Source organism: Oreochromis aureus, linkage group 3 (genome assembly GCF_013358895.1).
Source record: "Oreochromis aureus strain Israel breed Guangdong linkage group 3, ZZ_aureus, whole genome shotgun sequence".
NCBI lineage: Eukaryota > Metazoa > Chordata > Actinopteri > Cichliformes > Cichlidae > Oreochromis > Oreochromis aureus.
In genome coordinates this window covers 14,557,428-14,574,521 of record NC_052944.1, presented here as the reverse complement: position 1 = coordinate 14,574,521, position 17,094 = coordinate 14,557,428, and the positions used below count along the sequence as shown (strand labels likewise).

The 17,094-nt window shown below is 43.7% G+C and overlaps 1 protein-coding gene across 9 annotated transcripts in view; it reads right to left on the bottom strand.

The window, feature by feature from the left end:
• Positions 1-380: 380 nt before the first annotated feature.
• Positions 381-17,094, bottom strand: part of mark2b (MAP/microtubule affinity-regulating kinase 2b) — a 51,752-nt gene continuing 35,038 nt past the window's right edge. For 5 of the 9 annotated variants that reach the window (XM_031736767.2, XM_031736769.2, XM_031736771.2 and 2 more), the window contains exons 15-21: positions 16,879-16,973; positions 13,329-13,478; positions 9,791-10,057; positions 7,515-7,541; positions 4,248-4,286; positions 3,416-3,522; positions 381-2,570 (exon numbers count right to left, since the gene is read on the bottom strand). In XM_031736767.2, the coding sequence (XP_031592627.1) occupies positions 2,221-2,570; positions 3,416-3,522; positions 4,248-4,286; positions 7,515-7,541; positions 9,791-10,057; positions 13,329-13,478; positions 16,879-16,973 (1,035 nt within the window). In that variant the 3' untranslated portion in view covers positions 381-2,220. The remainder of the gene's footprint in view (positions 2,571-3,415; positions 3,523-4,247; positions 4,287-7,514; positions 7,542-9,790; positions 10,058-13,328; positions 13,479-16,878; positions 16,974-17,094) is intronic. The other 4 variants (XM_031736774.2, XM_031736772.2, XM_031736770.2 and 1 more) reach the window with 4 other exon arrangements.

Sequence of the window (17,094 nt, the reverse complement as noted above, 5' to 3'; positions counted from 1 at the left end):
TCAATGTAAATTACAGCAATGTAAAACGAAATAATGTCAAATAAAATCAACCCTGAAAGAGATAATATAACAGCAACAGCCAGAATAATTAGAATCCAATACCCAGCACCTTAATACAATGATCAACGTTTTAAAAGGAAAATCTGACGTATTAAAAACTGAAAGAACTAAAACAATAAAATTAAAATAAAAAAATAAAACGACAGTGTGTCATTGTGAGAGAAAGAAAGAAAAGTGTTCAGTTAGGTACAACCAGCTGACGGGCACCAGCCTTTCTCCGACCCCTACGTCTGTCCGTGTGTGTGTGTGTCTCTGTGTGTGTGGTTTCTTTTTCTGCATTGACAAAACTGGAGCATCAAACGCAACGAGAAAACGAGTTAAAGGAAGTGACTTCTTCTGCTTGTGGTTTCGAGAGTGAACGTGTGCTCTGAGAAGTCTTTTCTGCTTTTTTTTTTCTTCCTTTTTTCTCTCTTTCTGCCCCAAACTACTCTGGACCAACGAGTCTTTTATATAAAAAAAGAAAAAGAATTATAATAAAATAAAAGAAGGCCAAAAACGAACGAGCAGTAGTCGTCACCACCACCACCACCATCAACATCATTAAATACATCGATATGTCCTGCACCGGAGGGGAGGAGGGGGGCTGGGTTTGTCCGTGTGTTGAAGGTGCGCTTATAGTGGGGGGAGGGGGGGACAAAAAAAAAAGGCAGCGATGATGCGATCTGACAGTGAGTCTTCACTGCGCCCCAAATCTGTACATACTCGACGACACAAAAATATATTATCAAATCAAAAGTAGAAGAAAATAATTCACCATTCGTCGTCGATGTCGTCTTCAATCGTTTTTGTTGCTTTTTATTTTTTTTCCAGTGATCTCTTACAACACAGTCTCGCACACATACCAACAACCACCGATTTGTGTGTCTGCTCTTTGGGAACACCGGGCTGGAGTGGGGGGCATAGAAATGCATCGGTACTGGGTTGACATTCTGGATATGAAGGCGTGATGCCAACCAAGAGGTACCCAAAAAAAAAAAAAAAAAAAAATAGGAAAACAGAAATCATCTGAGCATTTATGTGCTGACAAATGGCAATGAAAACAAACCCCCAGATTTGATTCTTCAAAAGAAAGGCAACTTTAAAATGAAAAGAAAAATTCCATCATCAGTCCTCCCCTCTCATAAGATGCTGCTCTTTTTCCAGTGCACAACTCTTTAAAAGCCAATAAAGAAATTCAGTTAAAAAAAACAAAACAGAACTAAAAGTACGGACTTACAAAGCTGCAGCCCACAGGATCAACTGGCCTCCTCGGACATGACTGTGTGAAAGATAAAAAAAAAACAGAATGGGGGGGAGAAAGGGAGTGAAAAGATGGATGTGCTTGTGCTGACTTCAGTCTGAAGGCGGAGGAAGAGACAGCGAAGAGTGTGTGAGGGCAGGAGGGAGGTGGAAGGTGGATGGATTAGATTTGTTTGGGGGGGGTGGAGAGGGTCCTTTAATCTTTAACAGCAGAGTTTGTCCACCCAAAATCCATGTGTGTGTGTGTGTGTGTGTGTGTGTGTGTGTGTGTTCTGGCTCAGGCTGGAGTCCACTCAGGTTTGGAGGAGAATCAGAGCAAAACTTCTTTTGAGTTTTCCAGCAAAATAAGGCTCCACGTTCCATTCTGAACTTTCTGTCAATCATTCAGAGCAAAGATTCCCCCCACAGCATCCCTCTGTTTGCTTTGATCTCCCATCCACCCGCCTGACCCCACCCCACCCCGTCCCATCCTGGCATCAGAACCGTGCAAAGAAAACGGAATAAATAGCAGGAAGAAATGATAGGAGTGGTCAAAGTGTGCCTCCTAAAAAACAGAGAAGAAGAAGATCGGACATGCAGAAGAGTGGAACGTCTAAGTAGAACGTGACAGAAACCCCTCACCCTACAGGGGGGTGGAGAAGAAGAAGACCGGCCTGTAAGTTCTTCACAACTCAGAGGAATTCGGCTCCGGTTCTCTAATCCGAGCGCCTCGGGGAACTTATGGAACAAAACTTCTAGGGAAAAAAAAAAAGGTTTTCTAGTCTCAGAACTGGCAGCCCGACGTCAGACCTGACGTAACAATCGTGTCGTTTTTAAAGTGATCCCACCCCTTAGCTTACGTCCTAACCCAACCTACAGCATCATTACTCCTCTCGTCCTCATCCTTCACCCTTGCATCTCTTCTTCGCTGCTCCTCCGTGCTCACAGTTTGAGCTCATTGGCGATCTTTGAGGCAATGTTCTTGAAGGCGATGGACGTGCCCGAGATCCGCTTGAAGCGCACGCCGTTGAGGGAGAGTCGCGGCAGCTTGCACACCTCCATTTCCCACTGGACGAAATCGTCGTGCGCCGGTTTCCCGGACATGCACAGCAGCATGTAGCGCTCGCGTAGCTCGTACTCGCAGCTGTTGGAGTCGAGCACCTTGCGGATCTCGCGCATCATCTCCGTGGGCTCCATGGACGACGTGGTCTTCATGGACCAGGTGAAGCGCAGCGAGCGCGGCTTGACAGGGTCCTTCTGGCTGGAGATGGCGGGAGGGGTGCCAGTGCCACCTGGAGGAGTGGAGAAGAAGAACAGTAAGAGGAGAACTTTGAGTTTCAAGGAGGAAAAAGAACGGGAAAAGCAATAATGTCTAATTTAAAATCTCATTAAGACGATTGAGAAATGCTGACCTCAACAGGACCAGAGGTGGATTTAGTGTGCCTGAATGAGGGAACTTTAAAATCCCGGAGATGATCAATTTTCAGGAAATGTAGCTACTTATCGAATCTGCCATATATGATTTCAACAGCGCTCTCTAGTGGTTTATTGTCATACTTTCATTGATTTTAAACAGCAGCCCTACATTTTCTTCGAATGTCAGACTCAGTCAGATTGGGCTTTAAACGGTGTTAAACACAGGACAAATACCACGTGTGGACATGTTGTCCTTGTGTAAGAAACGTGCAGGCAGTTTACTGTCCAGTGAACTCAGCCAGCAAGTGGTGGTCATGTGTCCTCCTTCACCAAACCAAAAGTAGTACTTTTCCACAAGTACCTACTCGGCTTGTCTGGACTCTGTTTTTAGGGTTCTTTAGGTGATAGCACCTGGTACCAGGTATTTTAGTTCCCGCTTGATCAGGGTTCCAAGCGAGCCGAGTTGATCTGAAAATGTGACGTAAACAGAGAGCATGCCGCTGATTGGCCAGTCAATGGCAACACTCTGAGTCATGAGTTTGACTCCTTCAGAAATATCAAACCTGCCATTTTTTAAACCTCGCAAAGACGGAAACGGCAGCAGAAAAAACAACACTGTGGTATACTATCGCCTAGATGTCCTCCATTGCTGTGTTGTGTATCTGTCACATATAAAATGATCAAAACTGAGTTGAGAAGAGTCAAATTGTCATGAACCCACCAGTGTTTCCAGATCCTGGGGACGAGTTGTTCTCATCGTTGTTAGAAGAGGAGGACAAACCACCGGACGTCTTCTCGGACTTGTCTACAGTACTGGTCAGCACAGACCTGTGTGGAGCGATGGGAGGGTGGAGGAGGAGGAGATGGTGCGAGAGAGGGGGAAAGATAAAAGGGAAATGAGAGGACAGAGGGACAGATGGGGGAGGGGCAAGAGGGGTGGAGAAAAGGAAGGAAGGGTGGAGTGGGAGAAGGCAGGAAAAGGAGCAAAGAGAGAAAATGAGGATAAAAGTGTGAGAAATCAGAATTATTTAAAGAGCAGAGACAAAAAGGTGGAAGGAGGAATGCAGAGGAAGGATTGAGAGGAGGGAAATAATGAGGATTGTGGAAATGAATGAAGACAAAAAGAAAAATTTGAGCACCCCCGTGTGCGTTTGTGCACACGACTCAGATCGCCGGTCAGCACGTGGGTCGATCAGGCCCGAGTGCGCGTTTGCGTTTCGGGTGTGCGAGCACACAAACGCACATCGGGGGCGCTTGGATTCTGATTTTCCCTTCACACACAGGCACCACCATGCAGCATCAACCTCCACACCATCACTCTCAGTCTTTAAGATGCTACCCATTCACCTCAGATCTCCCATCCCCTGATTGGTTAAACCGTTACCACCATCACCAACTAATTACACATCCACAGCTCGCCCCTTACCCCGGCCCCCACCATTCACAACAAGCTCAGATCATCTACTCATTGGTTCCACTCTACTGATTGGCAGGCGATTCGGTAGAGTCTGGGAGGTTTGTGGGAGTTTTTGTTTGTTTTTTCTGTATCTCACCTGCTCCCCTCATCAAGACCCTCTCCCTCATATGGACCCCTCGAAAAAAAAAAATCAACATAAGTTTAGTCTTTAGATTTTCTTAAGGGCTTATGGCAACAAGTGGGCTCTTACACAGACAGGAAACCAGCTGGCTGAACACAGTCACACCGCTCACCATGCCCGCCTCAATCTTCCAAGCCAACCACTTCAAGTGTGCGTGCCAAATATTTAATTCCACTCCAACTGCTTAAACGTCTGAGGACTCCACAGCCCACAATGCACTGCTGTGGCAGGTGTTCCAGGTAATACCAGTCCACTGTGAGCAAACACTATCATAGTACCACCACTCAGTGGAATTTAACAAGTTCAATTCAGTTTATTTAAATAGCACCAAATGAAAACAGCCGATGACAATATAAATAGTTGTATAATGTAAGGTACAGAACCTACAATAAGACAGAAATCCCCAACAGTCAGACAGTGGGAAGGAAAAACTCCCTTTTAACAGGAAGAAACCTGTGGAAGAACCACGCTCATGTAGGGGAAGCCATCTGCTGCTGCCAACATTAACATGTATTTACTAACACTAAAAAAAACAACAACAAAAGATTCAATGCGTCACTATGGACTTGTTCGACCTGTTTTAATGTTAGAAAACTCCACCTAGAAAACACCCAAGTTATAAGGTGGAATTTAAGGAACTGGTTCAACTCCCTCTGGGATGGATGAGAAAATGTTTATGAGTCGAAATAAATTAAGAATGAAGCAAGTCCGAATGAAATAGTTAGCTAGCTACAAATGGAACGGCTCACTGTGGACCAGAAATGGGGTAATTTGAAGAGTATGGAACACCATGGACTTTCACAAAATGGAACGGTGGGGTAAATGGTGTAACACTTTGGAGTGGAATGGATTCAAACAAAGATGGAATGTTAGGAACACATCATGAAGTGGAACTGTTTAGATCCAGAATGGAATGGTTTGGAAGAGAATGGTCGGCATGGTGAGGGCGAGTCCTGTTGCTAGGAGGAGGTTAGGAGCATTAATAATCCCAGCACTGCGTTAAAACCTGTATTAGTAACACTTGACCTACACGAAAGCTGTTTACCTCTCTCACACACACACACACACACACACACACACACACACACACACCCTGTAAACAACACATGAACTTGCAGCCCATGTAACATTTAACATATGCACGCGCATCCTCTCTCACACCTGCAAACAACAACGAACGCACACAAACGAGACTAAAGCAAGAAAAGCAGACGACAAACAGAAAAACACAGACGACAGCCAAACACGTGCAGACGATGCCAGGAAAGTGACACAAACATGGAAAAATTCAACACTTTATGATTTGCAATTCAGTTTGTTTTGGACAAAGACAAAATTCTTGTTTTACATTATTAATAAGAAAATGGGGGAAAAAAAAAAAAGAATGACCAGAAACACCATGTCAAATACCTTCTGCAAAAGAAGCCATGGTTAAAAATATAGCACAGTGGAAATGACGAGGAGGAGTGTGGGGTGTGGGGGGACCCCAAACAAACTGCAGATGAGGAATTCTGTAACAATGTAAAGTCAATGTGCCATTTTGCATCCCATTGCCATGTAACTTAATATGAAGGGATGCAAAATGGCTCACAGAATAGGAACACCGTGACATAAAGGGAAAATAAAAGACTGATCAGATGATTAATTGATTTTAAATACAGCTTACTCAGTCCCAACATACTGTATGATAATCACTGGAAATATGTGACTACTATTTAGTCATGTGTTTAGCAGTAGCTTTAGATTTCACCCTATAATTAGACATTTTCTACTATTACATTTCCAATTTAAAATATTCTTAGAGTCATTAAACAGCTTAGAGAAAATACACCTATATAATATCACCATGATAATAAAGTAACAGCTTTAAGCCAGCAGGTGGAGCAATGGTCCACTCTAAGACCTGCTGGTTAAAATAATTCAATACACTAATCAGGAGACATGTCCAGTTTGGTTGTGTACATACAGAAATGTAAAATGTGTCAACACGTGTCTTTCATTTAGACCAAATATGTAGATGGAAATAAGGTGTGTTTTTATCTTAATGTATGGACATGTCGGAGCTAACGCTCAGTGTGTGTAATTGTGAAACAAATGTAATTGTGTTTGTATATTCACAGCATTTAAAAAAACAAAACAAAAAAAAAACAGCTTCTTTTCCAGCCACTGTAGGTCAAAGCCATCCACTTGTGTTTCTGCTGCTATTAGAGAGCCAGTGCTACAGTGAGAACAGAGCAATGAATGAGTGGAAAGAGTGCAGCCTCCAGGAAATAGTGCAGCCCCGTCCCTCCTGGGCCCTCTCCTCCTCTCTGACTTCGTCCACAACTACAACCGTATACTGACAGGGACTTATTACAAGCTACCTCCCCCCACTGGGATCTAACATCAGGACACCTTTAGCCTGCGTGGCTAGGGCAATTCAGATTACGGAGACCAAACTAACGAAAGCAGGAAGGTGAAATGGGTAATGGTTTGGTTAGCTGGGGTAATGGTTAGCCACACTTTAAAGAGACTACTGGTTCTATTGCTGTGCTTCTGTTATTTCTAAACTGAGTTATTTATTGTAAACTGTGGTCAGCGACATGACACGTTTTAGTATTGCCTCACTAGTTTTACATTTTACTATGAGCCATAGAGTAACAACATGACTGGCATCTCAAGCTATGAACGGGTTAAATGTGGAAATGGATGAGTTTGATGATGGATTCGTCATTAAGGCTTGACCTACATCTGGGACTCCACAGGGAGATGCGAGCTCACACACAATCTACCTGGAAAACAAACGTGGGGTGAGGATGAAGTAGAGGTGGGCGGGAGGGACAATGGAGGGACAAAGAGGAAGATGAGTGAGGTGTTAATGTGCCACGTGATGATGGAGTGAGTGAGTTAAGTGAGTGGATGGCTGGGTGAGGGAGGGGAGTTAGTAAAATTAAATACATTTTTAAAAAGAGAAAGAAAATGGACCAAAACACAGCACTCAAAATCAGAAGGCTCAAAAAACAAAGGGGCCAAACCACAGAGAAACAAAAAAAACAACAAAAAGGTGAAAAGATAAAGGCTCAAGGCACAAAAGGAAGATCTCAACAAAAAGCTGCACGAAACACCAAAAGGGGAGGAAGTATTTATATATATATGCATATATATATGTAAAATATATATAAAGAAGAGACGTGTGTTTATATAAATCAAGGGGTTATATTTAACGTTGGGTATGTTGCCTACCTTCTCGGAAACCTGAACGAGAGATTTCTACAAAAACAAAAGAGGGATAAAGAAAGAGAAAAAAAACGTATGTGTAAAACGCATATATCAATGACGTTCTTGTAAAAGACAAAGCTGTCCTCTGAGGAGCAAACTTCAACAGAAAAAAGAAAAATCAGTCCAGACTCACTTGGGATTGAAACGGCAAACACCACAGTTAAAACAAAGAGAAGAAGGACAACAACAACAACAAAAAGAAGAAGTTACTGCACTGCGGTCGACGTGCAATCTGAACGTGTTTAGATGTACCCTTTATTGGTGTGAATGTGTGAACAAAAACACCTCAGAGGGATTTAATGGGCTCTCTCTGAACACACTCCCCTCCCTTACACAAAGATGTCCGGGATGATCCTGAAAAGAAGCGTTTGTGAGGTGAAAAGTTCAAATGTGATAAAACTTTAAAAAGAAAGAGAGAAAGCGAGAGAACAGCTGCTATAAAAAACACAAATCACACATGTACAAATGACAAAAAGAAAAAAGAAAAGCAGACGTTAAGCAACAACTTTTATCTCCTTCAACACAGACAAACCATTGCTCTCCAGACCAGGTAGGGGGCTTATATAATATGGTAACAAAACACACAGATTTATCGTGTGTGTGTGTGTGTGTGTGTGTGTGTGTGCGCGAGAGAGAGAGACAGGTCAAAATGTACAAATGCAACACAATCTGTCTGCCTGCTGTGCTACAGGCACATAACTGTCTGCGTGTGTGTGAGCATGTGTATCAAGGTGTCCCCAGTAGCGGTATTTATAGTTGAGGGAAAAGTGATATCTCCGGTGTAACCATGGATACTGTCGCCACGGAGCTACAGTATCTCTGAGTGGGAGGCCTGGAGAGTGGCTGTGCCTGTACCCTACACACAGATGCACAGACAGACTATACACCATGCACGTAGGCTACACACACGCTCATTTTGAAGCAGACAAAAACAACTAAAAATACAAGCAAACATATTCTCTCCTCACGCACACACACACACACAGGATAAAAGAACAAAAAAACCTCAGGTGGTGGCTGTGACACATTGCTCACTTGGAACTTTTCTCACTTTTGTCACTTCCTGTCCTGATCATCTTTCATTCTAGCATTTGCTCTCACTGTGAGGTAGCTATGTTAAAAACTCACTTCTCTTATTAAGTATATGATATCTTAAATGTAACATCTGTTACGTGATCAACTTTGCCAAGTGTAAAACAACCTGCGGGCCATGCATCTGTAAGGAACCGTGTTTATGTGGTTTATGGTAGTTCACTGTAACGAGTCAGTCAACAAATCTTATAAGAACACTAAAACCAATAATAAATTCATAAATCTGCATTATTTACTCAGCCGTGTGTGAAGAACGCTATTCTCCTTCCTATATGACAAACAATGACAGTGCAGTTCATTTGGAGTCAGGTCCAAACTCCACATATGCAGACCTGCTGCTGTAAATGCTAAAGTAGGAAATGTGCCTTAATACCCATCAAAACAACACTTTATATCACATTAGCGTCATTATTTGATTACTTAAACATTTTTAACATCAGCAACATCTAATTTCTGAAACTTATTTATTTGACAAATGCAAAAATCAGTATCCTGTATTTACCCAGCAGAGTTAGATAGCCAGATCAAAGCAGGAAAAGTTCACTTTACTTCCAGAGAAAGTTATAAATGTCGAAATAAACAGTGCTGGCTTTCATTACAATCAGGTACCCTTGAGAGCGGCTTCACTGCTGCAACCTGCACTACAAGACTGAGATGAAAACTAGGCCAGACTGGAACCACAACCAAAATTACTCCTCCGTCACCACTGCTCCAAGCAAAATTATAGAGGACGCACAGCTGTTCCCTTCCTCTCCCTTTCTGCTCTTAGCACAGTTACAGATCAGCGCGTGGTTAGTGACAGACGAGACCAGCCCCTTTAAAAAAAGTACTCAGTGATGATATGACCACAGAGTACAATGTTCCTCAGAGAATATCAAAATGACTTGTAATGGAAACCTAGTCATTTTCTGGTTCAAGCTGAAACCTCAATAGAGCTTTAAACTGCACTGGTAGCTGGATAATAAATAGACTAGCTGTTATCACAACTGCTTTTGCATTTACCAAACTCCACGCTTCCTCCTTCTACCACACGTCCTCTCCTGTACTTCAGGTTTTTCTACTTCCTTCCGTTGCTCTCTAACGCTACAGAATCAAACATCAACTAACCAGTGTTTACTTTTTGTGTGCGGATTACGCCCGTTACTCACTTGCGTACAAACTTGGATGTGAACTTGCTGAAAATCCCCGTGGCGCCATGTGTTCTTCGGGCCTGGCTGTTGCCATGCGACAGTGATGGAGAAGCAGGCCCGCCGGGGTAGGCGGAGCCCTGCTGGTCCCGGGCACTCCGCTGCTGACCTGCGTGGAACGTGCTGCGGATGCCCACCCCTCTGGAGAAATTGGTACGGTCTGACACGGCGGCGCTGCTGATGTTGTGGGCAGAAGGGGAGGCGCCGGGTGCCCGCTGCGCCGGGGCACTACAGGAGAGAGGGTGGAAAGACGAGAAGGAGAAAAAGAGAAGGATGGTAAAGACACAGAGGAAGGAAGGACAGCGGAGAAGTGGTCATGAGGAGGAGGAAAGAAGTGCGAAACATTTTTTGCGAGCAACAAAAGGTTTGAAGGTGCGATAAGTAAAGAGGCGGGAAGGAGGAGGTGAAAATGAAAAAGAATGGTGATGGATATGGGACAGGAGACAGAAGAGAGGAGATAAAGGAAACACAGAAAGAGAAGGATGAAGCAGACGAAAGTGAAGTGTGGGAGGTGATGCAGGAGGAGAGAAAAGGGATGAAGAGAGAGGATTGCAGTGGAGAAGAGTGTGGGACAGGAACACAAAATTAGTCCAACAGTTAAAGATTAAAAATCACCTCCTTCTGATGTGCTGTTAACTTCAGCGCAAGGTCACACAAGTATTTACGTCTACTCATCCTCGTGTTTCATCTAATCCCTCAAGTCAGTATTTAGAGCCACATGAGGTCAGTGGCCCGTGCACACGCACATACACACACACGAGAACGCTTTTAGCTCAGTGACTGGTTGCAGTCACTGAGCTAAAAGGCTGGATTTGCTTTGTAAGGATGTGCATCTTCCATGACAGCGTGTGGCTGCGGCACGCCTGCAGCAGATGGCAACAAACAAGCACAAATGCATGCACACACACACACACACACACACACACACACACACACACAGACAAACAAACACAGAAGAGCAGGAATACAAAAATGAACACTCATTGGCAATGTAGCAAGACCGCTCGGACGCTTCAGGTGCCGATCTTAACAGTTGCCTACCAGCTGAAAGTTGTTGCCAGTAACTGGTATGATCACAGTCTAGCTTGAATGATTGCTGAAATCTTATGAGAGCAGGTGGTGCTGATCAAAAATGCAGTTTCTCAAGTGCGACAGAAACCAAACAGTACTGCACAATCCCACTGACAGCTTCAAAATCAAGAAGACGAAAGAAGGGGCTCCATTCAAAGCACCAGTGAGACGGAGCGAAAAACAGCTCAAGGGTGTCCTTTAATTTGATGTAGATGTGATCATGCTGTCCAGTAGATCAAAGGTATCCAACACACACATGGATGCAAATTCAAGGAGAGAAAAGCTGGATGAGGCAGATTAGTGGGGACCAGTATCCAGTGTTTTAGTTGAAGATGATAAACTTAATCAGACTGGTTAATATTTCTAATTGATTTCAACCCATTTTCCTTCTCACTTGCACATTAAGTGGAGTAGTGGAGAAAAGGCTTATTTTAAGGTGGTTCAGGGTCATATTGTAGTCTGCATCTACCCCATATACGTTTCAGCACCAACCTGCTTTATGGCAGTACTGTTATGAGCACGTCATTCAGAAAGATTTCATACTAGATGTATCAAACAGGAATGGATGTGAGTTAAGGGTACAGATTATGTTCTGGAAAAAAAGGTGCCTAATCAGGGTACAGTCTACGTGTTGAAGCGGTACCTTCTTTCCAGCGTTCCCAACCAGGTTCTGAACAGCCCAAGCTGACTGCTGAACGACGCATGCAACAGAACAAGACTTCAACATAGAGCAGACAAAACCACATACAGCCAAAAAGGGCCACCTTAACACGTGCATGGGTGGAATCAGTCAGACATTTAGCAGTCTTCTTTTTTTGTTTTAATAAAGGGTCGAAAGCTATCACAAAAATGGCTGGGGGGTCTGCAGACTGTATTTAAGGTAGTTGAGGAACACATACAGTCCTTCCACCTTGTTCTGTGAGACACGGCTGTCTGAACTAAAGCCCAAAAATGTTAAAGTAGCCCGTGAAACAAACACTGTGAAGCAGGGGAGCTAGCCAACAGAGCAACATATACAGACAAACACACAGATGGCAAATATACACAGGCAGTTCACACACACATGGCCAGTAGGATCCTCGGGTCATTACTCCATTTCACTGACTCAAAGAAACAATGTCAGAGCACAGTTAATGCTTAATAGATGAAAATGGGGTTTTCCCAGGCAAATTCATAACTGAGGGAGGATTACATATATCAGAGTGAGACTGTATGAGGGGAAAAATCTTCCTCAAAGAGCCTTTGGGAACAAAACACTGAGGCTGGGAAACCTTAAAGGTGGATAAATTCCCACAAACAGAACTGAAAAGCATTTCTACCAGCCGGGGAAAACCCTCATCAACAAACACAATGTGTGCCATAATATCAAATCGGGGACAAATGGAAAATACCTATAGAGGACATGCAACAGATAACACAAAGGTGTTTTCACATAAACAGAAAGTAACACAGCTACATCTGTAATTTGTCTGGTTCTCCCCAGAGCAACTTCACATTCTCTTTTATTTCCTCTAAATGACACAACACAGGGATCGTCCCGTCCGCTCCTTCAGCTTTTCTATTTTATACGTTGTACTGAGAAAACAGGTGTAGGATTATCAAACCGAGATTCTTATGCAATCTATTAAGGCTTCTGAGTATAGAGACATAATTCTTGTTAGTCCGCAGATGGTTTATGCTGCGAGGAAACAAAAAGGAGTAGAAAAACTGCTCTGGCCTGTCAGAGGTACAGGACAGCTTAAAAAAATAAAAAAATAAACCTGCTCATCTTGTTCTCAAGTCCTGCCTGCTCAGTTATGCCTCCACTGATAGATGAGAGCTTTGAATGTGAGTGACTGGCCAAAGACGAGCTATGTCAACATCTCCACAATTGTGCAGCTTTTCTGAGCTCCACAATGTACTTCCTGGCCGTTGCTAAGTAACTGGTGAGCCTATGATTGCTAGTCTTAGAAATGTTGACCATCTCACTATGGTGATGTTATAGTGGAGAACGTATACATGCAGACAGTGCATTTCACAGCAAGAATAGCAGCAGCATAGCCTCAGATATGGCAGTGTTACTTAGTTTGCTGCTGCACGTTTCTTCACAGTTCTGCTTCGTCATGGGGGGGAAATAATTGTTAGCGTGAAGTTATACAGTGACCATAAGCTTTATGCAGGATATCCATCATAAGAAAAAGAGGGGTTTTTTCTGATTACTGTACACTTTACTGCATTTTCTTAGTGTGCTTGGGATAAATCACTTTATCCCGTCTTCATCTCTTCTTTTTCTTTTGTGTCCATTGCAGGAAAGATGATGATCTGAGCAGAGAGGTGTGTGTGTGTGTGTGTGTGTGTGTGTGTGTGTGTGTGTGTGTGTGTGTGTGTGTGTGTGTGTGTGTGTGTGTGTGTGTGTGAGAAAGACAAAAAGAGAGTGTGAGAGACTTGCCTGGGCCGTGGTGCGTGCAGGTCAGAGGGGCATGGATGATTGGAGGAGGACAGGGACTTGTGGTGGCGGGGACGCGAGGATGAGGAGGAGGAGGAGGAGAGGACGGCAGCGGCTGAGGCAGTGGAGGCGCGGGAACCCGGAGTGTTTAGGCTGAGAGGAAGGACGGGGAGGAAGAGGAGGAGGAGGAGTGCCCCGCCCAACACACACACACACAAACACACACGTGTATATGCAAACACACCCACAAACACGAGTAAGACAGGACAGGCACGCCAAACAGAAACACAATCAAACATCCACCCCAAAAAATAAAACAAAAACAAAACACAAGCACACCGGGCGGGGTTTGTGTGTAGGTGGGCAGGGAGGTGAAGTGGAGTATGGTTAGAAGCAGCACTTATCATACACTGTAAGGGGGGGAGGGGGGAGGGGGGAAGATGGGAGGAGGGAGAGAAGAGCAGAGAAAACAGGACACAAGAGGAAGAACAGAGGAAGTAGAAACAAAGAGCGACAGAAAACACACACACACAGCAGAAGAACTGGAACAAAGGAGGAGGGCCAGTGCGTTGCTGTGAACATTGCTTCATTGTGGTTTCACATAAAGAAATCAGAAACCACATTCAAAAGGCTGCCTGTGCCTTTATCTTTACATATAAAAATGTACGTGACACAGAGGGCAGAGCACAAGAGCCCAGCTTCTTATCTCACTCACACACACACACACACACACACACACACACACACACACACACAGCAGAAAGTCAAATTATGTGGATAAAGTCAATAAACACACAGTAAAAACAAAGTTTTGCCTATAAATTAAAGAGATAAAACAACCATCCGTGTCTTCATTTAGGTTTAAAATCTGCCAGATCTTCCCTCCATGACAACGCGAGTGTAATGTAGTTTCCATCTTTAGCCCCAAAGTCCGTTCTGACCACCTGCACTCGTGCATCTGTGAGTTCAACACAGACGTCAAACTGGTGCAGAGAAGGCATCAACCTGACAGAACCTCTAAATAGAGCGTTTAGCAGAGATCGGCCAAATTTCACTTACGTGTGTACATCATTGGGGAAAAAAGAAAAACACACTCAAAAACTTGACATCCTTTAAGTAAAATAACAAACCATAAATGTGCTTTGTTGCCTCTTTTAGGACAAATTTCTTTGGTTACATTTTCAAACTAAATACTACTGATAGAAGCAAAATGTGCTATATTAAGTCAATTGTGACAACAAACCGTTTCCTTTGCAAACAGTCATGCCAAAAATGCAGATTCCAGCAAATGACATGTTAACAAGTTTAGTTTCTTACAGTAAACCAGCTGGGTAAGTCACTAGGAGATCAGAGCTTGCAGTTCCTGACTTACCACTTTCACATACCTCCTCAAATATAAACAATCCAAACTTTTTCCATCTATTTTATCATCTACAAAGTTGCACAACTGACATATCTTATGAATTACTTAAGAAAAACAAACAAAAACAAACAAAATGCTCAGTACTTCCTGAACCCTCTGCTAATCAGGAGGCTGCTACGGCCTACAAAGCTCTGCACATTACCGACAGCTTTAACTTGACTTTATCCACATGCACAAGAGAAAAAACAGACACACACACACAGAGTGTAAGGGACAGCGGAGAGTGGTACTGTGGAGAGACAAGAGATATCAAGAGAGTGTGGAAGAATGAACAGTGAGAGAAAGAGGGACATTTATACAGAAAACAAACACACAGCTGAGAGAAACACAGGGATTAGCATGGCTAGTGATGGAAAATATTAACTGGATAACCCAGTGTGTAGTGAGTGTCTGAGTGTGTATGACTCGTGTTGAAATTTGTGCATGCCCAGCCGCCTCTCAGCATGTGAGTGGATGTATTTGTGCATATGTAAGCCTATTAGGAGGTGAATGCGGGGACCATATAGTGCCACTAAGAGTTAATATTCCATCACAAGTCTCTAATCTCCTTAGAGAGAGGGGAGGAAAAGAAAGAAATAAGAAGAAAGATTAATATAAGGACAAGAAGAGGGGGAAAAAGGAAGCTGGAATAAAGCAAAGGAAGGAGGTGCCAAGAAAATGTGAGCGACTCCAGAGGGAGGCTCAGCAGCAGATAAAAGAAGCCAAATTAAGGAAATTAGAAAAGGACAGAAAGGGGGAGGGGAGAGAGAGGGGGTGGTGTGGGTAGGGTATAACAAGTATAAAAGCCCAAACTTCAAAGCATTAGTGATGATCAAATAAAGTAACTTTAAAATCAAAGCAGATGACAACCACTCAGTTAGCAGAGCCTACCATAGTTAACAGACCCACAGTACTAAAAAAGCAATGCTGTCTCAAATGACCGTTTCCAACAGTGAACGCAGAGGAGACTTGATTTTACAGCCTCTACTTGGATTCAACTGAATCTGCCATACTGTAGGTGGTGCGCCACGTTGGGAACAATGGGGTCATTTGAGACGGACACATGAACAGGTAAACAAAGCAGTATGAACCATGACCATGAATGCTGCATCCTAGTACGGATTATGGTTTGGTTTTATGTTTAATGCTCATGAAAAAGCCCACAAAGCACATGGCTGGGTTAAGCATGAGTGATGTGCGTATAGCTGTATGCAGGGACGTATTATGAGCTGCTTGACACCAGAAGTTAGCACGCGCAGAACCGTCAAAGGGCAACAAGATTTGGACCGTTCTTTTAAAAACCGAAAGGGGATTGAGGATGAGAGGAGAGCTGGGAGGATGAATCACACGCAGGAAGTTTAAAATGGGAAATTAGAAAGTGGAAAATAGGGGGAATAGTCCATAAAACTGCATAGTAGCTCATTCCAGTAAACAAGGAGGGAGGGAAAAAGATGGAAGCTTGACTTAAGGCTAAAGAAAATGGGGACTAGTCGATTATTTAACTTAAATGCTACTTTTAGCCATCTGGGATTTTATAGGATTAATGTCACTTCTGCACCTTCTTTTACCTTGGTGCAGCATGGGAGTGACACATGGAGGGACTCTGGAGGGACTTATAGGTGTCACACCCATATGACACTTCTATTATGCGTTTTTATTTTATTTTTTCTAGCTGAAGAGAAAATAGCAGAGTTTGAAGATCGAGTACGTAAACCTGCACACTTGGATGTGCTTGCACGTCGGGACTTTCTCCCGGCCTCCATCAGGCCATCACGAGTAATCTGTAATCTTCTGGAGGTTTGGCCTAAATTCCCGAGAGAGCCCGATTTCCATGTCCAGCAGAGCTCACCCCACCCTGGGGGAAGGCTGCGGGCCTCCCTGAGCCAGCTGGCAGAGCTCCGGAGAGTACCAGCCAAGGTCTGGGATTCAGTCACTGAGACAGCTGTGGGACTGCTTCATTCACAAACCATGGTGAGTGTGCGTTTGTATTATGTGTATATGAGTGAAGAAGCGGCGCTGCCTCAAAGCAACTAGTTGGGCTTTGAATGACGAGAAAGAGTCCCTGTGAGGACGCCTGAGTGGCTGTGTTTGCCCTTGTCTTCTCTCATTTGTAATTCTGTGTGTGTATTTAGTGTGCGTGCGTTTGTGTACCTGTCTTTGCCGTTCTGGATGCTCTGGTCGAGAGTGGCTCTGTCGGTCAGAGGAGAATTCCGACTGCGGCCGGTACCGGTGGACAGGATGCTATTCTGAAAAGCAGGAGCATCAAAATAGAAATGTTAGAAAAAAGGGACAAAGGTTTGATTAAGGGTTGATGACCCCACCAAGGTATCCAGGGAACAGCCTTTCAGCAAACTCCTCAATGAAAAA